Here is a 21,014-nt window from a genome sequence, read left to right as displayed (position 1 = left end):
ATGATTGTCCTTGGGTGTCTGGCTTATTTCATTTACTTAAAATGATGTTTTCAGCTTTCATCCATGTTGTAGCATGTGTCAGAATTTTATTCTCATGGCTGAAATAATACTCTTTAACATTTTGTTTAAATATCCATTGATTTCACACTAGCTTTTTCCCTCTTTTTGGCTTTTGTGAATAATGCTGTTATGACCATGGGTGTACAAGCATCTGTGTGGGTCCTTGTTTTCAATTCTTTGAGTTTGTATGCCTAGGATTTGCATTGCTGGCTTTTTTAAATCTGTTTACCTTTTTGAGAAACCATCAAATGATTGTCCATGGCGATTGCACCATTTTACATTCCCAGTAATAATGTCTGAGAGTTCTAATTTTCATCCTTGCCAACACTTATTTTTCTTTTTAAAAAAATTATATTCATTTTAATACATATGACATGGTATCTCATTGTGTTGTTTGTTTGTTTTAAGATTTTATTTGTTCATGAGAGACACAGAGAGAGAAAGCAGGCTCCATGCAGGGAGCCTGATGTGGGACTCGATCCTGGGACTCTATCCCGGGACTCCAGGATCATGCCCTTAGCTGAAGGGAGGTGCTCAACCCCTGAGCCACCCAGGCGTCCCTCATTGTGCTTTTGATTTGTATTAACCAAGTGAGTAGGATGTTGAGCATCATGTGCTTATTCACCATTTGTTTTATCTGGTTTAGAGAAGAGTCTATTCAAGTCCTTTGCCCATTTTTAAGTTGTTGTTGAGTTAAGTCATTTAAGCTATAGTTGTTTAATTTTTTTTTTCTTTTCTTTTTTAAGAATTTCCCAGTAGATTCCCTGCTGAGCATGCAGCCTAGTGAGGGGCTCAATCTCACGAACCTGAGATCATGACCTGACCTGAAATCAAGTCAGATGCTTACCTGTGTCACCCAGGCACTTGTCTTTATGTATTCTAGATAGTAGACTCATATGAGGTATATGACTTGCACTTATTTTTTCCATTCTGTGGGTTGTCTTTTACTTTCTTGATGGTGTTTTTTTAATATGTAAAATTTTTCTTTTTAATGACATATTTGTTTGGTGGTTTTTGTTTTTTTTACTTCTCATGGTGGCATATTTAAGAAACTGCTGCCAAATTTAAGGTCATGAATATTTTGCCCTGTTTTAGGAGTTTTGTTATTGCTTCCATGTAAAACTTTGATCCATTTTGAGTTAATTTTTGTGGTGTAAAATGAGGATCTATACATTGCACGGGAATGTCTAGTTTTCCCAGAACTATTTGTTAAAAAGACTGCACTCTTCCCATTAAATTGCCTTGACACCCTTGTTAAATTAATTGGCCATAAGTGTGAGAGTCTATTTTGGGGGCTCTTGGTTCTGTTTTATTGGTCTACATCTCTGTCTTTCTGCCAGTACCACAATGTTTTGGTTACTTGTAGCTTTCTAGATTTTGAAATTAAGAAGTGAGTTCTCCAACTTTGTTCTTTTTTTCAAGATTGTTTTGGCTATTCAGGGTCCCTTGAAATTCCATTTAAATTTTAGGATGGGGGATCCCTGGGTGGCTCAGCGGTTTAGCACCTGCCTTTGGTCCAGGGCGCGATCCTGGAGTCCCGGGATTGAGTTCCACGTCAGGCTCCCAGCATGGAGCCTGCTTCTCCCTCCTCCTGTGTCTCTGCCTCTCTCTTTCTCTCTCTCTCTCTCTCTCTCTCTCTATCAAAAATAAATAAATAAATCTTTAAAAAAATGAAAAAAATAAATTTTAGGATGGGGTTTTTCTGTTTCCCAGGAAATATACCATTGGGATTGTGATAGGAATTGGATTGAATTGGTAGATCACTTTGCGAGTATGTGATCTTAAGTTTTTGAGTCCATGAACACAGGATAGCTTTCATTTCTTTTAGTAATGTTTTGTAGCTTTTCAGTGTGTAAGTCCTGTGCTTCCTTGACTAAGTTCATTCCTTAGTATTTTATTCTTTTCGATGTCACTGTAGATGGAATTATTTATTTTTTTTGATTTTCATTTGCTAGTGTGTAGAAAGACAAATGATTTTTGTGTCTTGATTTTGTATCCTATAATTTTGCTGACTTCGTGTATTAACTCTTTTTTGTGTGTGGATTCTTTAAGTTTTTCCACATATAAGATCAGGTCATCATGAATCAAGATAGCTTTACTTCCTCTATAATACGGATTTATTTTTTTGCCTAATTACTTTGGTTAGGACTTTCAGTCCTGTGTTGAAGTAGAATTGGCAACATGTTCTTTATGGTAAGGCAAAACACTTTCAGTCTTTCACCACTGACTATGGTATTAGTTGCAGCTAAAAGAGTAAATGATAATTTGTTCTTTTTTTCCTCACCAATATAGAATGATTGGTAAACCTTTAAGTTTAAAAGATTAGAGGACACTTTTCAAACCTGTTCTCCCCCAACCCCTCTCCTAAGTCAACCTCAATAATTCTGTTTCCTTAAATATCTCTTTAAAGCAGATTATATTATATACAATATTATATACAATGCATGTTATGATGTATCCTATTTAAGGCTAGATGACAACACTTATTTTCCAATTTGTACCCACACAAAGTAAAATTTGGATCATCCCAAGTAAATGGAAGTAAACCAACCCACTTGCTTCCTCACACTTTTATCACAAAGTATTTATTGAACAAAAATAATATAACAGTAAAATTGATACATATATGAAAGTGAATGAAGATATGCACTCATAGAAAAGAGGTGTACAAAGAAAACAACGTTTAGGTTATAGTTCTATAAAACCTTAGCCATAGCAGTTTAACACTGATCAAGCAGACATAAAAAAGGGAAAAAGGTGATTTAATATGTCCTTTGAAACCTATTTTCTGACTAAAATAATTGCTAAGACACACAGAGAATGAGGCAGAGCTAGAAGGGTTATAATTTAGTATCTCCAGTTCTGTATTTGTGTCATGATAAGTTTTTTGATCCATAAAAATCATGGCGTTTTTCCATTTTTAATAAACAGCTAGAATGTATGTTAATCATACATTCTATCATACATGTATTCTATCATTACATGTATTTCAAGGAAGGAAATACAAGGATCAGATTTAGAGTCATTTGGGCATTTCTAATCAGCATATACATTTTGGGTTGAGATTTTTGGACATTGATTAACTGGCATTGGTTTCTCTGTAAGAATCTTACATTTGGGGTATATTCTTCTCTTACAATTTTTTTTTTTTTTAATGTTCTATCTTTACCTGTTTTTTTCTACCTTACAGTTTTGGGCCAGAAGTTACAGCTAGGTATGGGAAACAGAACTGGACTAAGCACCAATCATTGTTTTACCTTTAATGAGCTGTGTGGCCTTAGGCAACTTCCAGTTGCCTTATCTGGAAACTGTGGTGAAACCTTTAACGTTTCAGGTCAGGTAAATATCAGTTCCCTGGACCAGCTCTTTTGAGTACAGAATTAGCCTTAGCTTATGAGGGAGTGACAGTAGTGTCTGGATTTTATAATTTACTTTATATTCCAATTATGTTAGAGATGTATATACATCCCCATACACAGAATTGAAAATCTCAAGATTTTAAGGATAACGGTTCTTAGATTTTTTGAAAATTTAAAAAATATGTTTTTATAAGCTTTATTTTTTTACCCTTTTTCATAATCTTGTCATTTAACCCTTACTTTGGAGTCATTCAGCCACATTTCAGATTGCCTTGTTACTCTTATATTTGAGGATGATAATCTGATCTTGAAAGCCCCGGGCACTTTGCAGTTCTCTTCACATTAGAACTTTCATACTTCATGTACAGAACAATGCCTTAGAGTGGCACCTGCTGATGTTTCTGTTATCACTGCTCTACCCTACACAAAAGAATTTACTGCTGGGAAAAAAAAAAAAAAAAGAATTTACTGCTGAGTGCTCCAGGTTGTTAGTTCAGTTCTACAATGAGATTCCTGAAGAATTTTATATTTTCTTATATCCAATTTCCTTCATTCTCACCATAAACTTTAGTAATACATAAGCAGTGTATCCTACCTCTCAGTTTCCACAAATAAGGCTATGCCTTATACACCTGAAGCTACCAGATGTTACAAAATTCTTGCATTCATCACCAGTCTGTGAGCCTCTTCAAAGCATAAGATGTTTACATGTTAAGAGTTCTAGGGTTTTAGAGCAACCCTAACTTACAACGATACAGGAAATGTATCGGGTGTGATTATGGAAAACTGGGAGAAGCACAAGTAATTTTTTGAAATAAGAACATGCTTACATAGGAGATATTCCAAGGGGCATGGTAGAGTGATAGATTTCCATCTCAGGTTTTTGTTTGGGAGGAGCCTAAAAGATTCTAAACTACTTGGTGGCTAGGCTTTCAAAGTTCATTCTTTAAAAAATGCACTTTAAAAAAAAATGCACTTTAGAACATTTTCTTTTATGAATGTTTATTTTCTAGATATGGCTTAGTTTCTTTTATAAAAACATTAAATTGAACATTTGCTGAATTTCAGTTCAAAAGAGGTTCTAAGGCAATTCTTATACAATTGAAAGCGAAAAAGAAAAATATGAATATGCTTTCATATTGCCTACTTATGAAAAATAATGATTCTACTAGAGAGCTGTTTGATACTAATTTGTCTTTCAAACATTTTCTCTTAATACTAAAAAATATATAAACCATTTACATAAAACTAAATGCAAAGGAAGGCACAGCTGGTTATAGTGTCTATAAGCATAGTTCAGCATATGCGGAATTAGAGAAAATAAAGCTTCACATCCTTATTAGTTACACTGAAAACCATTAAGAAAAGTTCTTCACTGTCAACAGTGTTCAGTACTTAAGAGATAAGAGAATATAAAAACAAAAACATTAAAAATCACTTAATGCCAAACAGATCTTCATATATACTTGAATATAAAAAAAGTTTTAAAAATGCTAACATAAATCTAGACCATCCATGTTATGAAAAGTGCAAACCAAATTAACAGAGGGTTTCACAACGTCCTTCTCATGACACAGGTAAACTAGCCCATGGGGACAAATTTTATTTTCATCAGTTAATAAGTCTTTAATTGTGGGCAGATGTCATCAGGATTTCTGAGAGTTCGAAGAAAGCAGTACTGGAGAAGCAGCTCTATCCAGACTGGGGATTGGCACTGGCATGTGGCCGTTAAGCAGTGTTGGAAACTGTAAGGGAACAGAAGATTTTTTTAAATTATTATTGCAGACCCATTGGGATAAACTTGAGTTCTTTACATTCTGAAACAGAGCACAGCTAGGACTATTTTTACAGAATGAGATCAAGATTACATACAGCAAAAAAGGGATAAGGCCCAGAAAACGTCCCTGTTTTATATGCCTAGGCCACTAGAAAAAAAAATGTATACATGGTGCTAAAGCATGTTCTAATACTCCTTTTAAAAGGCTTCAAGCTACTTAGGACGCTGATTTGCCTTAAAGTAATTTTAAAAACCGCAGACAACTGACTCTCCTGATTCACGTGTAAAATTTCTAATACTGTATTTTGAAAATGGCCCTTGTTTTTCCAGAGTACTATAAAGATGCTTTCTCAGTAACTGTTAAAAATGAAGAATGTTTTACCTTAAAAGATTTGGAAAGCAAGAATATATTTTGGAACTGAGGAAGTATTTTTTAATTACATGATAAATAATATCAAACTTCATAGATCACCCTTAAGTAACAAAACAGAGTAAAGTTAATTTCCATATTGTTGGTAACTAAGATGATAAACAGGATAACTCTCAGGTCTAAGAGAAATACCACTGCTACACTCCCAACTGAGTAAGAATAATTAAGGGCCTCCTTTTAATATATTATATTCACAACTAGATTTTCATTGTCTAGATGATAGATGTCAAAATGATCTCCTGGGCTATCTTCTAGTTAAATTTCTGTTTATTCTGGAAAAGTTAATATTAAATTTCAACACTAAATATCAAACTATAGAGCCTAGCACAAGTTAGAAGTACATTAAATATAAAATGTATATTTTCAAACTATTTCAATAACCTAATGTCTAGTGCCTTACAGTTTATCAATGGTTGTCATTTCAGTTGGTATTTAGGAGCCTGTAAAGTAAATTTGGTCATCTCCATTTTATAGGAGAGAAAACAGAGTTCAAATAAGTTTGGATTGGTTAAAGACTAGTAAGTAGTAAAGCCAAGTTTTAAACTCTGAAAGATACTGCGCTTTTGTACCAAACTGTCCAACTTGTTTTTTGGCAGGGCTTGCTGTGGATGTGCTCTTTAAATACGATTTCAGTTTCTTTGAGGGTCACTGGCATATTCAAGGCTTTTGTTTCTTTTCTGACACTTTGGAATTTTAGCTGCTTGTAGAATTTTATCCGTTTCAACTGGGTTATCAAATCTGTTTGCATACTGTTCATTAACAATATATTAAGATCCATGCTCCTAATTACTATCCCCATTGACTTAAGAGTGAACTCAGGATGAAGAACAGGCTTTGAATTTTCATTCTCTTATCTTATTTGCAATCTTTTTCTTTTTGTTTTTTGTCCATCTTATTGCTGTTTTCAAAAGAATCACCTTTAGATTTTGTTAATACTACTGTTTTTAAAATGTATATTCTTGATGTCTGCCCTCTGCTCTTTATTTCTATACAAGCAGTTGTAGTTTGGCTTTGGCTTTTCTGGCATATTTCATCTTTATTGACTCCCCACGTCCAATTGTTTCAGTTGCAACATTCCTCCCAAACTTCTGTTCCCAGCTTCCTTTCTCCTATATTGGACTCAGCAATCCTATCCTGTGTGTCAGACGTCCCCATCAATGCGTCTTCACCAAAAACCTGTTATTCCATGTTCACTCTTAAGTCAGTGAGAGTGGTGATAGATATATGACCCTAAACTTGAATCAGGGCTCTGCCACTTAATGTCGTGTGATCTGGGGTAAATTGAGCAACGTCTCTGAGCCTTAGTTTCCTTATCTTTTTTTTTTTTTTTAAGATTTTATTTATTTATTCATGAGAGACAGAGAGAGGGGCAGAGACACAGGCAGAGGGAGAAGCAGGCTCCATGCAAGGAACCCCATATGGCACTCGATCCTGGGACTCTGGGATCATGCCCTGAGCCAAAGGCAGACACTCAACCGCGGAGCCACCCAGGCATCCCTGTTAGCCTAATATTGACCAGAAATCTTTCTGATATTAGTAATTAAGGCTTTGAAGAGTCAGAAGTTAAACATGGGTTTTCAACTGTAAGGGGTGTAGTCAACTACCTCCATATTGTTCAAGGATCAGCTGTATTTGAGAAGCCATAAAAAGTGCTTTGGAAATGCTATGAGTGAGAGCTAATGTATTCTAGACATTGTTCAATCTTTTAATCACATAAGTCTTTTGCCTCTTCCTAATCTCCTCAAATCAAACTAAAAGTCTCAATTTTACCTCTGGAATGTCTTTTAAATATATTCCTATTTCTACTATTCTAGAAGATGATTTTCCCCTCAGTATTCGCAGTAGTATAAATATTCCTCATACCTTCTGCACCCTACACTTCCTCCTTTCTCTTCAGTCCTTCTTCCACACTGGGATCAACAATATCTTCCTAAAATAGAGATTTTAGGGGTGCCTGGGTGGCTCAGTTGATTAAGCATCTGCCTTCTGCTCAGGTCGTGATCTCAGAGTCCTGGGATCAAGCCCCGGGTCAGCCTCCCTGCTGGCACAGGAGCCTGCTTCTCTCCCTCTACCTTCCCCCCTCCATCACCTCCCTTGTCTTCTCTCAAAAATCTTTAAAACAAAAACAAAAACAGATATTATACTATTTATCTCCAGCTAAGAAAGTTTTCCATGGTTATCAATTAAGAGAATACGGTGGACATACTATTCAAGGCTCACAGGTGCTTTTCTAATCACCCAGTCCCTTCCTGAACAGACTGTGTACCTGCATATCCAAATCATGTACATTATCTAGAAGGTGCTTTTCTCTCTGCCAAAATCCTGTCTTATTGTCCCAGCTCAGGTGCCAGTTCTTCCCTGGAGCCTTCATCTAGTCCCCAGCTAGAAAACTAGGCCTATTGGGTTCCTATAATGTTTTGCTTATAGATCAATTAGTTCCATATTGTATATTTCCCTACAATCCCTGGTAACAGCACTGCAAATATTTTCTGGGTTAGATTCGAATTACAACACCCAGAAAACATTCTCAATTGAAAACTTAATTCTGCCTTGTTTCAAGATATCTGTATTGATGCCAAATTTCATCAAAATTGGTTTCAAAAATGGAACAGACATCTTGTAGATAAGCTCAAAATGCCAAATTGTTCAGACCAATCTCATTTTTAAATATACCTCTTCCAGAAAGGCCAATACCTTTTCTCTCCTTCCCTTAAAACAGGAAATTTGCCAAACATCATTTAACACTTATTGTAGCCCAAGTGTACTTCTTTTCGTGCTCCAATACATATATATGAAAGGTTTACTTTGAAGAAAATTAATAGTTTATAAAAGGGGCACTGCTGATAATCTGAATTTCGAATGTTCGTTCCTCTATGTTTTAAAAAACTGCTAACTTCAAGTTCTTTCACAACTACTCTTATAGGAAGAGTAATAGTCTTAAAAGTACAAAGTTTTTCTTTAGTTTTATGGACCCAGTCACATAAAGAGGGCAGAAGGCCCTGCCAACGATCTAAACATGATTGTATTCCCCATTCCTACCTCCCATTTATGGTTTTTGAATGCTTCTGGTAATCGGTACATTTTGTAAAATTAAAAAATGCAGCAATTTCTTCTGCAGAATTCCAGTTATAAATTAGGAACCATTGGTCTGCTATGGTTCTCATAGTGGATTCCTGGAGCAGCAGCATCACTAGGATCTTGAAAAGATGTCATAATCAGGCCACGTCCCACACCTACCTTCTAAATCAGAAACTCTGGGGTTGGAGCCCAGCAAAATCTTTTTAAACATACCATCCAAGCTGATTCTGTTGCACATTAATCTTCAAGAGCCACTAGTCTACAACAGTGACTGAAGAGAAAGAGGTACGTGGATCCAACACCCAGAGCTCCGAATAGCCTGCAAATGTGTGGAAATGCTATGTTCACCAGCCACTGCTACTGCTAGAAGTGATGGGCTGGAAGAGGCTTAGCATCTAGGGCAAGGGATCCCAAAGAACTCCCTAACAACAGTTCCCTCCATGGCTTCCCTGGAGATCCCCAAGGCCTGACCAGTCAGTGGAAGAATTCCCAGTAAGAGGGGCAGTGAGAATCCATTCATTATTCACAAATACCCAGAGAACCCTACAGAGGCCTTGCTAGAGTCTAGGACCAGAGTACTACTGCAGTCCCTGTGTCCATGGAGCTTACCCTACACATGCTCTACTCAGCAGCTCTGATGCCGAAGTACTGCTGCTCCAATCTGAATACCTGGAGGAAATAAGGTCTTTCAGCTCTCCACCAAAACACTACTAATCTAGAACTTTCCCAGTACTACATTTGTTCACTGGTTCTAGTTTGTTTCCCTGCCTGAGTTCAAAGGGCTAAGCATCCACATGTTGGCTGTGTTTGACCATAGCTCAGTTTTCTTGTGATGATAGGCCAGGAGAGAAACCTGATTACCTAGAGATGTACAGTCATATCCTACCTCAACCTTACTAGGAAACCAGAGAAGCAAGGTAGCAGTCAAAACCTCTTTAGCTCCACCCTTCTTCCGAGACCTTAAATCCCAGCATGTATCGCTCCTGGCAGGGAGGACAAACAAAATGACCAACTCAAAACACAGAGACCTGATCTTTTTAACACTTAAGTCAGACATTTCTTACTCTCTTTTAAGTAACCCTTATACCAAATGTGGGGCTCAAACTCCTGACCCTGTGATCAAGAATCCCATGCTTTACAAACTGAGCCGGCCTGGTGTCCCAATTTCTTGGTGAATTCTTAGGTATCTGCTCAGTGGTAATTACTAAGCATCATTTGTGTGCCACGCAATATGCCAGACATGGGGTGGGGAGGGCACCATAATAAACAAGATGCAGTTCTGGCCCCTCGGGGGCCCACAGTCTAGTGGGGGAGATTGCCAGGTGAGCAGGCAATCATAACACAGAGTGGTCAGTGCTAGATGCAAAAGAACTACGACTAGCTTGGGTGAGCCGCACTGTGGGGCAGGCACGGGATTCAAGTGAGACAGGCTAGAGTTTGAGGGGGTTTTCACTTGCCCCCAGCTTTGCTTCACTCTTGTTCCTAGGACCGTTTCTATTATTCTCTTAGTAATCTCTTTGTGAAGAACAGTCTTAGAGTCTCAAGGAGGAAATACTGATTACCACATGATCGCAGGCAGCGCTATCGCAAGATTCTAGTGTATGAATGAATAATAAGTGTGTCTACCTAGTAACGGGACTTGTGCAAGATAAAACAGCTAAGACTTAGTTTTTAACCAAATGCCCTGAGTGCTCCTTTCTTACGATGGAACAAGGAAAACTTGATTATGGTTCACAGGATTATACAGATAGCTTTTCTGTTAACAGTGTGGAGACATGCCTTACTGTTTTTCAGTCTATTTCAAGTGATGTCAGTATATGGCTTAATTCTTTTAAAGTCCCTTTTCCTTAATAAATTTCCAGTTTTCATAGTCCGTGAAAATACCCAAACACTTCAAGAATTAATTGTTCTATTTGTGGATATCTGACATGATGTGCCACCTCTGCCTCAGTGAAAATGTCTGCTGTTGAAGGCTGGCTTTTGCAGCCTCATGCACTCCCTTTGGAAGCTTACCATTTTAACCAAACGTAGGGCAGAACTCTTGTTACCTTTGCAGGATTTACTGGGGAAACATCCCTTAGAAGCTTGATGTTTAAACGTTGATTTCTAAATGCTCACCTGGAACAGCGTGTTTGGCCCTTGCAACCGGGCAGGACTCAGTGGAGCAACGGGACTAAGGCTGCTCCAGAAATGTATGCTGGATAGCAGTGGACTCGGGGTCAGGAGCAATCCATTTGGTGTCTGGGAAAGAAAGCACACACACAGATTGTGATAAAGGTGTCACCTGACTCTGGCCCTGATCAGCAGTGTGGCCAGGCGCACTAGCCATGAACCAAGAAACAAGCCTTCCCGTTTTAGGAAAATCTGACAACTACGTTATTTCTGCAAGGCTGCACACAGTTGAATTTTCTTCAGTGCTATTGTATTAGCAATTTCATAAAGGAGAAGAGTATGGACGAGTTACCTTCCCTAAACAGTCTAGTTATAAGACTCAAGTTCAGAGCAACTTTTGTCCAGATGGTTTCTTCAATTTGTTTCCGTTCCCACATTAAACAAGATCTAGTGTATACAAAATGAGATTCCATGAAGGGGCTTTATTAATTTTTTTAATCTATATTTTCCTACAGTGGACATCCATTACAAACACATTTTTAAAAGGGCCTCTCAAGCTTCACTTTTGTGGGTATCATTGGCCCTTTAAGATTTTAGGATCTGTTGTTAAAATACCCTGTTAGCAGCTTCTTCAAAAGTTCTGAACTGGGTTTTCCAGATTGCACTCCGGATGTGGGGCTGATGAGAATTCATCTCCCTGGCAATGATTTGGAAGAGGAAAAAATTCTTTGTTAGATTGCGTGTAAAGCCAAAACTGTGGGGTTTCCCAGGAGAGCGCCAAGGACTGCCTTTGCTTGCACACACACAGCAGGGGTCCTGGCCTGCAAGCTAGCTAGAGCACAGAAGAAACAACTCGCTCCAGCTGGTATGTCTGCATGGCTTTTATTCTCAGCTGAGGCAAACTCCCTGGCCCATGGTGGTTTTGCACCTTTGCTGACTAGAAGGAGCCCCCTCAGTGGTTTTGTGATGTCAATAAGGTGCTTTGTGTAAGAAGAACCACAGCACAGGCGCCAGCATTGCAGATTGCATCACATTGGATGCTGAAGTGTTATTTTTTCCTAGAATTGGCCTCAGCAGCTTCGTTAATTATCGAGAACTCTTGGCATAAACCTAAGTTGAAAGGTCCGCTCTGTTCAGCGAAAAGGAGACAAACATCCAAAGGTTCTCAAACTGTGAAGGTGCTGAAAGGTAAACTGATTTATACCAAGTCATTTGAGTCGTTGGTTCCACAGCATTTCCTACACATGAAATGACCTGTGGGGTTACTAGGATAAATACATGTTTTGGATAAGCTTCCCACTTCTTTTTTTTTTTTTTTTTTTTTTCCCCACTTCTAATCCAAGGCAGTTTCACAAAGATACCGGGCCATCTGGGCTGATGACTACGACCTAATGGTTCAGCACGGGCTCTGTCAGGGTTCCGACCTCAGGACCACCACTCCTGACCTGCGTAACCTCTCTATCCCTCGGTTTCCAAAGCTAAAAAATGGGGAGGAAAAAGACACCTACGATACAGGATTGCTGGGAAGATGAAATAAGCTCTTCATACGTGCCCGGCACAGAGCAAATGCTCCAGAAGTGTTCATTACAAGTGTACCCGGCCTCCTTAGTGAATCTCATGTGTTCATGGGAGAAATCCTCAATGTCTAACCCAGAAGTACTCAGCATTCTGAGACCAGTCAGGTCAGTCGGTACCGTCAAGGCTCCTCTCGTTCATATTAGGCTCAAGTCCACAAGCCCAGGTCATGAGAGAACTACCGTGTTTGCACATTACTCCGGAATCAGATTCTAACCACAGCACGCCACATTAACATTCAAAAACCAGGGTGTTCAGGGTCTCCCACTTTACCTGCCAACGGGGAGGTCCCAAAGCTCTTAAGAGACCTAAGTCTTAAAAAAAAAAAAAAAAAAAAAAAGAGACCTAAGTCTTCTAGACTACAAAACATCTTTCTCTTATTCATGGCCATAAATAAACATTCCCTCCTTTTTCATCCTGTGAGCAATACATGAAGTGTAGAATTTTTATTTTAGTCTAAAATATGTACCCAGGTCTGGATGTGAGATGTTTGCACATCTGTTTCTAAGGGATACAGGATGTACTCAGAATACAGTAGTCCTCTGTTTTGCATGTTTAATACATTTGGAATATCTTTTATAATATATGCAAATAAATACTGTGAAGTGATTTCATTCGCTCTCCTCCCTCCCGTCTCTGTTCTCCCTGAAGATCCTGTGGCTGTAAAGAAAACTATTTGGTTGCTCTGTTAAGGAATGTCCCTATTCATGCCCACCCTGGGTAGTCCGCAGTAAAGTGTGTTTTCAGGGCCTCTTTCCGCAAGCTCCTAGAGTCAGGCAAGGGGGGCTGAGCCTAAGGGCTGGAGGCTAAAGAAAGAAGCCACAAGCAAAATGCATGCTTCCTCTGCCTTCACCAAAAAATATTTTAGCAAATAGGCCGTTTTGAACGGCAGACCGGGAGTTCCTGATCATCAGCTGCAGGGAAAGGAGATGCCCTAGGACCCGAGGCAAAGGACAGTGATGTTCAAGGGGAAAGACCTTCCGACCAGGATCTCATTTCATCCCTTTCAACTCAGATCTTCCACACAATACAGAGTTGCCTACAAAGCTGCCTGTTTGAGCTAAACCTGGTGAGCTGGCATTGCCCAGACATGCCCCTCCGAGTGCCCTGGTTCATGGCCCTCTGCCTCGGCCAGGCCCTCAGACCCCCTCCTCCTCCCTCCTCTGCCTACCTCTGCCCATCAAAACTTGACCTCCTCAAAGGAGACTCCTCTGCTTTTCTCTCAAAATATGACATTTCTCTTCTTCCTAAATCTTTATCACACTTTATAACCACTTTTTTCCTTCACATTTTCTGCCTCCTAGCATGGTAATTTGCATATTCTTATTATACCTCTTTCTGTCACCTTTAAGGTACCTTGCTCATCTTTATTCCTCCTACAGTATCAAGTTTCTAAATACGTGATGAGTTGAAGCAAGCTGGGGCTCTAGGTACATTCCCTCACATGTCACCTGTTGGACGTGTCCACTTGGAATGCCCCACATGTTCAAACTGGAACTTCTCCCTTTCTTTCCAAATCTAGGGTTTCTTACGACCCCTCCATTTCTATCAACAATACCACCTGTTTGTCCACTCGAGAAATACTGGCTGAGTGCATGGTATCAGGTGCCAGAAATACAATGATCAAACAAGACATGATCCCTGGACTCACAGCCCTGTCTCCGACCCAGCATCCTAGTCCCTGAGATGCAGAATGCCTTCCCACTTGCTACCACCTCTGGACACGGCCTGTGGATCCTTCTTGGAACTGACTCTCTTATGCCCCCCTCTCTTTCCATTCCTGCTACATTCACGGCCTTATCACCTTAGAAATGGCATTCAATAAATGCCACCTAAACCAGCCCACATACCTCTGGTCTCTCTTCCAATCTGTTCTGAGCACCGCCACCAAATCAGCCACCCTAAGATACTATGTTTCTTGAAATTCTTTCAGTTTCCGGGGGAAAAATTCCTTAGCCACAATTCTAGGTTCCCCGATAACCTGACATCATATGCTGCTTAATTTCTCTCTATGAACCCTCCTACTTTGCTTCTAGGTCCTGAACACTATAGGTTTCCAACCTACAAGTTCTTTAGCACTCATTCCAGAACTTCCCTGCCCACCTAGCCCATACTTCCCTGGGCTAGACCTGTTCCATAGGTGATCTCATCCATTTCCATGATTTTAAGCACGCTTCCATGTTAGTGACTCCCTAACTTTATCTCCAGTCCCAAACTCCTTAGCCACAGCTCTAGCTGGATGTTTGCTCCTTCATGTCCTACAGGCTTCTCGAACTCGACATGGCCCAAAATGAACTTGTAACCAACCTTTCACCAGGAGCTTATTCTTCCTCCCAAGCTCCTCATATTCAGCTCCCGGCTCTCCCCTACCACCTTCACACTTGGTTCAGTCACCAGGTCCTGTGTCTCTCAGTCTGTCTCCTGGGACCACCTCCCACTGCCACCACCTCAGATCTAGATCCTCTTTGTCTTTCATCTGGAATATAACAGTATCCTGACTGGTTCCAGCCTCACCTCACCCCAATCTCCGTCATCAGGTTGATTTCTAAAAGAACTCTATGTCATTCAGCCCCATCTCCGACCCTTTCACCTTTGGAATTTATCCTCCCCACCCCTCACTGAATTACTGTCCTGCCCCTAATATACTAAGCTATTTCACATCTTTGTAGCTTGGCTCAAGCTGCTCCTCTGCCTACAATGCCCTGCTCACCCTATGTGCCAGATGGACTGCTACTGATCCGTCAACACCTGACCCAAGTGTGAACATGCCTCCCATGAAGCCCTCTCAACATCCTTTCCCAGCCCCAGCAAAATTAATGCCTTCCTCCTTTGTATTTCTTTTGTACTGATTTGGGATAGCATATTAAACAATTTAAGGCAAGTTATGAGCTCCTAATGATCAGAGACTAACTCATGTCCGTATCCCCAGCTCCAAGCACAGCAGCTTACATGTAATATGTGCTCAGTTTTCATGAACTAAATGATCTTTGCCCTCTTCTGTTCCTGATGTGAGCTTCTCTGCACTATGTGTTTGACTCTTGCCCTGTGCTCCTGGGTGTCTGTATGCCTTTTCTTGGCTAGGTCCTATGGTCTTGAAAATAGGCACTGTATGGACTTCTGAAATTCTTGCAATGATTTGTAAATACTACTTGATAATTACCTGTTGAAAGATATTAGTAAAAATTTTTGTTTTTCTTGATTTAAAACCCCAGCAAGCTATTAGTTTCCTATCAAGTCTGAGTTCCTTATCTAGTTTTCAGGGACCTCTGCAATTTCACATCCCCCCCCCCCCCCCAAGTTATATTCCCCACATTCCTCACCTACCGGACAGCAAGCTATAAGCTCATGAGAGCAGGAACTATCTTGCCCGCCTCTGTATACCCCACAATCACTAGCAAACAGGAGGTGGTTAACAGTTATCTTCCCAATGAACAAATGAACATAGTAACCATTTACTGACTAAAAAGGATGTGCATGAGCAGCTCAACCAGAAGTACTTGCAGATTGATTTGGTAATTTGAGATAGTAGTTAAGTCTTTCTCAGGCTTTAGAAAATAAAAGAGGAAATCAGGATGTCAGTTTAATATTTTGTTGTACCAACAGACATCACAAATCTTAGTCTCTCGTGGACGCCAACAGAACCCATGACAGTGCTGTTTTGGGGTTAGAAACAAATCCTCAAACAAAAGGCAACTATCTCTGGAGGCTTCTGGAGCTGGCCAAATTCAAGTAAAATCATCGATTTTAACCCTTAGCCTCTCTCTCCTTGGGAAGCCCTGGACCATTCAGGGCTGAGGACCATGGTCTACGGTCTGCCCAAGGCCCAAGCCCTCCATTAAAGCATCCAGCTTTCCTATGCTCTCCCCTCCTCTGTTTTAGGCCCGTCTCCTGAGGTTATACCCGCACTCTCTCCCCACCTCATGTCCAGGTCCCTGCTCCCCTCAGCCCAGCCACACCACCCTCAGTCCCACTGCGCACAGCCACCCGAAATTCCTCGAGTGCAGGTTCAAAACCCCAGGGCCGGCCTGAGCTGCTCGCCTGAGACCACAGCACTGGCATGGGTTCAGAGATGGTGAAACAGGCTCACCCGCACCCAGAAGGCAGACACGGGAATCAGAGTTGGCCCCGGTCTGGCTTGAGGCCTCCCTAAACCTGACCAGTAAACACAAAGGAGGCCGCGGGAGGGAGATCCTCAGATGGCCCACCCTGGCCCACTTCTCCAGTTGCTTCTCTCAGCTGCTTCAGGAACCGCTGTTTCTGAGCCACTTCTTTAAAAATTTTTTTTTTAATTTTATTTATTTATGATAGTCACATAGAGAGAGAGAGAGAGAGAGGCAGAGACACAGGCCGAGGGAGAAGCAGGCTCCATGCACCGGGAGCCTGACGTGGGATTCGATCCGGGGTTTCCAGGATCGTGCCCTGGGCCAAAGGCAGGCGCCAAACCGCTGCGCCACCCAGGGATCCCTCTGAGCCACTTCTTGAGCGGCCCCCAGTCACAGGATGGTTTTGTTTGATCAGATGATGCCTGAGAAACCCCTCCATGCCCGTTCGGGCCGGTACCTGAGCCCGAAGCCCTCCCGGCCGGGGCGGCTCCCTCAGTACCACCAGCTCACAAGCCTGATGGACGCGGGCTCTTTGGGCCACAGTTTGGGAGCAGCCACGGAGGGGAGAACGGCCAAGAGCTGCCCTCGCTTGTTGGGCCGACTCCACGGACGGCTGCGATCAGGACAGCCAGGTGTTTTCCTGCCAAGGACATTTTACTGAAGAGCATGGATTCTGGAACAGACGAGCTGGGTTCAGATTTGCCTCTACCGCTGTTAGCTGTGTGCCCGAGCTGCCCCGCCTCAGCGCCTCGTGGACCTCAGGGGGCCATAACCGCGTGGACCTGGTGGCCCGCGTGAAGAGTAACCAAAGGGGCGCGAGCGACCGGCAGGCGGGAACCCCTACGATGCCGCGGCCCTCAGGACGGTCACGGCAGGAGCCCCCGCCTCTCGGCCCCAGCATCACCCCGACGTTAACAGCGCAGGGCAGCGGCTCCGAGGACGAGCATCCACGGCCCCACGCCCCGGGCCGCGGCCCGAGCCAGCACCCGCAGGGACGGGAGTCCGCCCGCCAGCGCCCGCCCCGGAGCAGCGGCTTCCCGTCGCCTTGGAGGGAAAGGCCGCCTTCTCGTGGGCGCTCGTAACCCTGGAGAATCTCTAATCCCGCGGGCCAGCCTGCTCTCCTCTCCCTACGCGGACCCGGGTTTTCTCAGGGTAGCGCCGCTCTTCCTGGGGAGCCCGCGGGGCTGGGGGGGGGGAGCCTTCCCTTTCTTGCCGGAGACTGCAGGGCAGCGCAGACCCACGCCGCCGGCGGCAGTGGCAGGATCAACCTCGACCTCCTTAGCAGAAGCTAAGGGCCACTCCTCAAGTGCCCCAGAGAGGACCCCGTCATAAACATTCCCTTGAGCCCAGGGACGCCTGGGCAGCTGGGTTGGTTAAGCGTCCGCCTCTTGATCTCGGCTCAGGGTCGTGAGATCGAGCCGCACGTCAGGCTCAGCGCTCGGCGTGAAGCCTGCTTAAGATTATCTCTCTGCCCCTCCATCTCCCTCTCTCACCCCCTCTAAAAAAAAATCAATCAATCAGTCCTAAAGCCCAAATGCCTTCATGAAATGTCACTTGGCCTGCTCGACCTTCCCTGGGAAACTACTGTTTGCACCTGCTTCGATGGCCAGGGCGCATGGTCGCTTTCAGCCACTAGAAGCAGGAAACCAGTGAGGCGTCGCACCGTAGCCACTACCCTGAACCTTTTCTCCTGTGGACGCCCTGGTCTGGGGATGGAAAAGTAATTTCCCTTCACAGTCACACCGTGACTTTGGCCTGCGGGCCCTGAGATGACATTCTGCAGGACAGAGGAGGTGGCTTTGCGTGCTCTTTCCTGCCTTTCTGCTCTGCCACCGAGTCAGGGCGCCTCCCCCATGCAGGGCCGGCTCTTACCTGTGCGGTGAAGAAGGCTGGGGTGAGGGATCCCGAGGGGAGAGCTGGGCTGTTGAGGGCGATAGAGCCGATGTCGGTGCCAGACAGCACCAGCGGGGGTGCGGAGATTTCCAAGCCTTTGGGTTTTTTGGCCTTTGGGGGAAGAGATGGAGACCTGGTCTTGGAGCCCGATGACAGGTTCAAGGGCTCTAGGGAATCGGAGTCATGGCAGGCGGCCTCCAGGAAGAGGCTTCTGTGTTCAGCAGGGAGGGGCGAGCTGGGGGACAGGGACGGGGACCGAGACGAGGAGGGCGAGGCGGATGAAATGCTGGCGGCATTTGGCAACATTAAGGAGGAGACCTTGGCTGAGGCCGGCGAGGCCAGGAAGGCCTCCGAGGTGGAGGGCAGGGGCACCACGGGCCTGCTGCTGTGCTTGTCGGTTTTATTGGTCACAAACCTGATGACAGTCCTCACTTCTTCCACGGGAGGGCTGTCTTCCGGCGGCTCCTCCAGCTTTTCCGTCTTGATGGCCTTGAAGGATTCGGGTGGGTTCTGCAGGGAATTAATGGTGAAGGATGAGTACAGGCCTGAGTGGATGTATTCGTTGCGGCTTGTGCTCTTGAGGGCTGACAGCCCATGTCTGGGGGCCTCCCGGCCCTCGGAGGGCGCCTTGCAGTCGCTGTCCTGCAGCAGAAGGCTCTCCCGGCTGATCTCCACCGCGTGGGGGTCCATTTTCAGGATCTCCGGGAAAGAGACAAACTTGTACACAAACTTCTGTCCAATCACCTTTTTGATGATGTTCTGTGAACAGAAGAGGAGACAGTGAAAAGATGAGTGCAGCAGGGAGGGGGGACACACTTGTCGCCAGGGGATGGGGGCAGCATCCACTGGCAGGAGCCGCGGGAGAAGGCCTCAGCCTGGCCTGGCAGCCCTGCCGGTGGCGCCGATGATGCATCTCCGTCGTCATCGGTGACGTAGGGTCATCGCGCCTAATAACCAACGCCGAGCGGTCACCCTTCGCCGTGCCCATACCACGTGGCCGGCCGTGCCCTGCATCATCTCACATCATCTGCACGGCGACCAATCCGAAAGGGAAGGTACCACGGCCGCCTCCACGCTAGATTAGGAGACTCCCTCTGAAAACTTAAGAAAAATCAGCTGAGAGCGCTTGACTAAGGCCGGGAAGCCGCGTGGCAGGTGCGTGACACAGGCCGCCCTGGCTCAGCCGCCCCGTGGTGCTGAGGCCTTGACCTGCCTCTGGGACCTGTGAGGGTTCCACGAAATAATAACGGGAAAGCATTCTGGAAGCTGGGCCGCGTCACAGAAATGTTAAGTTATTATCAGCAGCCACCACAATGTTTTCTTAAGTCGTGAAACCTTTTCTCCCCCTTTTTAATTTTCTGCCAAGAAAGCCACTGGAGGGAAAAACAACTTGTCTCCTTTTAAGATTTACATCACTCCTGCAGGATTTTTGGTTGCTGGTATCGAACTCTGGCTCTTCAGGCTATGGCCCCAGCCCTCACACGGTAGGACAGAAATGAACACCACTAATCACTGCAAAAGTTTCCGAACCCCTTTGGGAGAATGGACTTCGTATGAAAGACTGTCAACTGTCCCTGAGGTTGGTTTCATCGGAACATCAGCAAGTATCTATCAGATGTTTGTGGGGTACAAAGGAGGTAGTGGCGGCGCCATCCTATGGGGAAGGGACTTGGGATGTTTCCTTGCAAACAGACCTGGGTATCAGTGTAAAGAAAAACAAAAACAAAAAAAGTCATTTAGGGGAGAACTTTAGAACCCCTGTTGGGCACTTACTGCATACCAGGTGTTGTGCGCCAGCTCTGACCTGTTCTCATACTCACCCGTCCTGGAGGGTGGGGGACATCACCTACCACCTGAGCTCAGCAAGCTCAGAGATGGGGACTGAGCATCAAGAACCACCAAGATGTTCTCATTCTGAAGCTTTTTCAGATTTCCACAAAAAATTTAGGTGGAGAGTGCCGAAGAACCCCTTAGTTGGGGTGAAATTTCAAAATGGAAACGCAACTGACACGTCACACCGCATCAGTTTTCAGGCGTTCCGCGTAAGATCACAAGTCGAGTTAACATCCGTCACCGCGCCTAGTTTAACATTTTCCCCCTTGTGATGAGTACTTTTAGGCTCTACGACTCTCTTAGCAACTCTCCAATATACCACAGAGGCTAAATGTAATTAAATTTTGATGTTCCTTTTGTGATCGTGGTTCGGCTCATAAACCTAAGTATATTATGTTTTTACCTCCCCCTTGTTACCTTACAGCATGCCCACGTGCATGCTTCCTCCTTAAACAGATCATCAAATCCCAGAGGTGACTTTACCCAGCAGTCAGGAGGGGAGGGCACGGTTACTATGCCCCTGAGGTTTCTGAGCAGGAGTCCCTCAGGAGAGACACACGACGTCCCCATCCAGCACCAGAAATCCCAGTACTGCAAATCCTGGAGAACCTTCGCTCAGCACCAGCCCATGGGAGGCTCCCACCCCTGAGCACGTTAGGTGCAACACTGAACAGTTGTAGGGCCCGGCATCCTGGTGCTGGGGCCCGCGATTTAACCCACTGAGTGCCATTTACCCCCACCTGACCACAACTGCACACTCATCACTAGCAAAGCCAAAAACCGCTTACAAACCT

The 21,014-nt window shown here is 43.8% G+C and overlaps 1 protein-coding gene across 2 annotated transcripts in view; it reads right to left on the bottom strand.

The window, feature by feature from the left end:
• Positions 1-2,623: 2,623 nt before the first annotated feature.
• ELK3 (ETS transcription factor ELK3) overlaps positions 2,624-21,014 on the bottom strand; it is a 64,740-nt gene continuing 46,349 nt past the window's right edge. The window contains exons 3-6 of one of the 2 annotated variants that reach the window (XM_038558704.1): positions 18,367-19,146; positions 10,823-10,945; positions 9,314-9,373; positions 2,624-5,164 (exon numbers count right to left, since the gene is read on the bottom strand). In XM_038558704.1, coding sequence (XP_038414632.1) covers positions 9,326-9,373; positions 10,823-10,945; positions 18,367-19,146 — 951 coding nt within the window. In that variant the 3' untranslated portion in view covers positions 2,624-5,164; positions 9,314-9,325. The remainder of the gene's footprint in view (positions 5,165-9,313; positions 9,374-10,822; positions 10,946-18,366; positions 19,147-21,014) is intronic. The other variant, XM_038558703.1, reaches the window with a different exon arrangement.

Source organism: Canis lupus, chromosome 15 (genome assembly GCF_011100685.1).
Source record: "Canis lupus familiaris isolate Mischka breed German Shepherd chromosome 15, alternate assembly UU_Cfam_GSD_1.0, whole genome shotgun sequence".
NCBI lineage: Eukaryota > Metazoa > Chordata > Mammalia > Carnivora > Canidae > Canis > Canis lupus.
This window is presented reverse-complemented; position numbering and strand designations above follow the sequence as displayed.